At 50.4% G+C, this 3,544-nt stretch overlaps 1 protein-coding gene across 1 annotated transcript in view; it reads right to left on the bottom strand.

Moving 5' to 3' along the window:
* The window catches only part of EIF3K (eukaryotic translation initiation factor 3 subunit K), an 18,304-nt gene that overhangs the window by 2,765 nt on the left and 11,995 nt on the right, over positions 1–3,544 (bottom strand). The window contains exons 5-7 of the mRNA XM_003796157.3: positions 2,091–2,157; positions 1,910–1,987; positions 639–764 (exon numbers count right to left, since the gene is read on the bottom strand). Coding sequence (XP_003796205.1) covers positions 639–764; positions 1,910–1,987; positions 2,091–2,157 — 271 coding nt within the window. The remainder of the gene's footprint in view (positions 1–638; positions 765–1,909; positions 1,988–2,090; positions 2,158–3,544) is intronic.

The following is a 3,544-nucleotide window of genomic DNA, read 5'->3' as shown; positions in this document are numbered from 1 at the left end:
CAGCCTCCCAAGTAGCTGGGACTACAGGCACCTGCCACAACGCCTGGCTATTTTTTTGTTGTTGTTCTTGTAGTTGGTATTGTTTGGCAGGCCAGGGATGGGTTTGAACCTGCCAGCTCTAGTGTATGTGGCCAGTGCCCTAGTGGCTAAACTATAGGTGCCAAGCCAGAACCTACAGTGTTTATCATAATTATCGGGTATCATTGCTGTCATCCCCATCTTTTAAATGAGAAAACTGAGGCACAAAAAGGTGAAATCACCCCAAGTGAAGAATTAAGACTCCCACCCAATTAACCTGGCCCCTGACTCTGTGCATTAGGCCCGTGGGTCCCAAGGATGAAGGAGGGCCAATGCAATGAATTCCTAGGACCAAAAATGTCAAAAACCCTGTAAGGACCCGTAGGCCCCAGGAAGTCCTGTTGAATGCTATGGGGCAGGTCATAGGGCCTGGCAGTTCCAGGAATTCTGCACCCCCACCACTCCTCCCTGGCCAGGCAGTCCCTCAGTGGAGTCTGACATATAAATTTCCTAGCCCTGAACAAAAAATGATATACCTGAGTCCTCTGGGCCCCAGGTCTGGTCCCCACTGAAAGGTACCCCCTTAGCCCAAGAGCCTAAGGCCTCAGGCCACCACTCACTATCAAAGTCGATCTTCTCCACAATATTCTTGGGCTTAATACTCTCTTCCTGGCTACAAATAAAGATCTGCCCTGATTCGTCAGCGCTCCAGCCGTATTTGCTCATCCACACCTTCAGCTGGTTGTCTGCAGAGGACACAGGCAGCAACAGGCTTCAGTCAACCCAATCCCACATGCCAGGAGACTGGCAGGCAAGGGAATCAGGGCTTGCCAAGCTAGGCCAGCCCTCTTGTGTGACTGCCCCATTGGCATCTCTGGCCTGGAAACAGCAGCAGATCCTCACCCCAGGTCACTCTCTGATTGGTCACCAGAAGGAGGCTTTCAGCTTTATCCTTAGTTTTATAGGGCTTTCACCTTAACTTACTTCATGTATGTATTCTTCTCTGTTCTCCTCCAGGGCAAAGCTTGGTTCTTTTTTCCTTTGAGACAGAATCTCACTTTGTCACCCTCGGTAGAGTGCCATGGCGTCACAGCTCACAGCAATCTCTAACTCTTGGGCTTAAGCGATTCTCTTGCCTCAGCCTCTCAAATAGCTGTGATTAGGGGCACCTGCCACACACCTGGCTATTTTTTTTTTTTGTTGCAGTTGCCACTGCTGTTTTAGCTGGCTGGGTCCGGGTTTGAACCCATCACCCTTGGTATATGGGGCTGGCACCCTACCCACTGAGCCACAGGTGCTGCCCTTTTTATTTATTTTTTTTGAGACAGACTTTCACTTTGTGGCTCTTGGTAGAGTGCCATGGTGTCATAGCTCACAGCAACCTCAAACTCTTGGGCTCAAGTGATTCTCTGGCCTCAGCCTCCTGAGTAGCTGGGACTACAGGTATGTGAAAAAATGCCCAGCTTTTTTTAGAGGTGGAGTCTCACTCTTGCTCAGGCTTGTCTCAAACCTGTGAGCTCTGGCAATCCACCCACCTCGGCCTCCCAGAATGCTAGTATTATAGGTGTGAGCCACCGAGCCTGACCTCCCAGCTGTTTTTTCTGTTTTTAGTAGAGATGAGGTCTCGCTTTTGCTCAGGCTGGTCTAGAACTCCTGACCTCAAGCAATCTACCTGCCTCAGCCTCCCAGAGTGCTAAGGTTACAGGTGTGAGCCACTATGCCTGGCAAGGGAACATGTTATACCAAGGTCTTATTTATTCCCTGGGCTGGGCCTTCAATAATAACAGCCTGGTGAGACCAAGATGGGTCCATCTGTGAAGCTGGCTAAGGTCCACTGCTCTAGATCACTCTTGAACCACCCAGATCTGCACTAGGATCCAGAGGCCCTTACCTGACAGATCCCCAAGCATTTCAGCCAGTAGCCAGCGGTCGATGTGCTGGTAGGTGATACCCACGACATGGCAGATAACTGTGGAGGTCAGAGACACAAAAGATGGTGAGGGGCTTTCCCTCAGGACCCTCCTGCCACTTTACTCCTTCCCCTGGGAGTCCAGGTACAGAGAGGGACTTACATTTTCGAACAGAGTCTTCAAAGCCAGTTATGCCTTCTAAGAGGTCCATGTTTTCATCCAGGGCTTGCTGTGACAGGAATGTTGATGTTCATAATGTTATTTATTTAGAGACAGAGTCTCACTCTGTCACCCTTCATAGAGTTTCTTGGCATCACAGTTCACAGCAACCTCAAACGCTTGGGCTCAAATGATTCTCTTGTCTCAGTCTCCCGAGTAGCTGGGACTATAGGTGCCTGCCACAACGTCCAGCTATTTTTAAGATGGGGTCTCACTCTGGCTCAGGCTGGTCTTGAACTTGTAAGCTCTGGCTATTCACCTGCCTCGGCCTCCTAGAGTACTAGGATTACAGGCATAAGCCACCACACCTGGCCCCACAATGTTATTATCAGTGATGTCTACAGGAATAGCAACTAACATTTCAGCATCCACCAATACACTAGCCACTTTTCTGTGTGAACCCTATGATCAAAGTAAGTACTTCTACACCCATTTTAGAAATGAGACCAAGGCAGCTAAGTGACCTGCACCAAATCTAAAGTTCAAATGTGACAGGCAGAAACTGTAACCCCCAGAGAGGAGACAGGAACAGATTAGCTAACTGCACTCAGCCACTAACCTTTCCTTACCTCACTCAGAGAAAGCCAACATTCCTACCATGGCTCATGAGGCCCCCACAGGATTTGACCCCGTTGCCTCTGCCCACTCACCTTGCTCCAGCCACAGGGACCTCCTTGCTTCTCCTCCAACCTGCTAGGTACCCACCCACTTGGGAGCCTTTGCACTGTCGGAAACTCCTCCCCCACAGCTAGCACCCTCACCTCCTTCAGGTTTCTGCTCAAATGTCACCTTTTCAGCAATGGTTCCCTTCAACAGGAGTGAGACAAATGGGGAACCCACAAGGATGCTGAGGCGGGAGGGAAGCTAGAACAGCCATTCTGGAAGCCACATGTTAAGGGGTTTGAGGGAGCAGGGCATGACCACCTGTATCAGAGGTAGCTAACGAATGAGGCCTGAGAACTGCCCATGGGATCCAGCAACATTGAGGTCACTACTGATCCAGGTTTGTGGAGAGTGCCTGGGTGCTGAGGATGGGGGATGGGAGGGTTGGTCAGGAAAGGGTCAATGGGCTGAATGCAGTGGGTTCAAGTGGACAGTGGGGAAGGGGCACTGAGCACAGCTTCCTGTCTCAGGGAAGAGTGACCAACAGTCCTGATTTGCCAGAGACAGGGGATTCCTGGGATGTAACACTTTCAGCTTTAAAATCAAGAAACAGGATTGGCTAGGTAGCTCATGACTGTAATCTTAGCACTCTGGGAGGCCAAGTCAAGTGGATTACCTGAGCTCACGAGTTCAAGACCAGCCTGAGTCAGAGTGAGACCTCATCTCTAAAAATAGCTGGGTGTTGGCTCGGCGCCTATAGCTCAACCGGCTAAGGCGCCAGCCACGTACACCTA

The sequence above is a fragment of the Otolemur garnettii genome, unplaced genomic scaffold, assembly GCF_000181295.1.
Source record: "Otolemur garnettii isolate 467f Iridium unplaced genomic scaffold, OtoGar3 scaffold00100, whole genome shotgun sequence".
Lineage (NCBI taxonomy): Eukaryota > Metazoa > Chordata > Mammalia > Primates > Galagidae > Otolemur > Otolemur garnettii.
The sequence above is the reverse complement of the archived record's forward strand: the minus strand, read 5'-3'. Positions and strand labels throughout refer to the sequence as shown.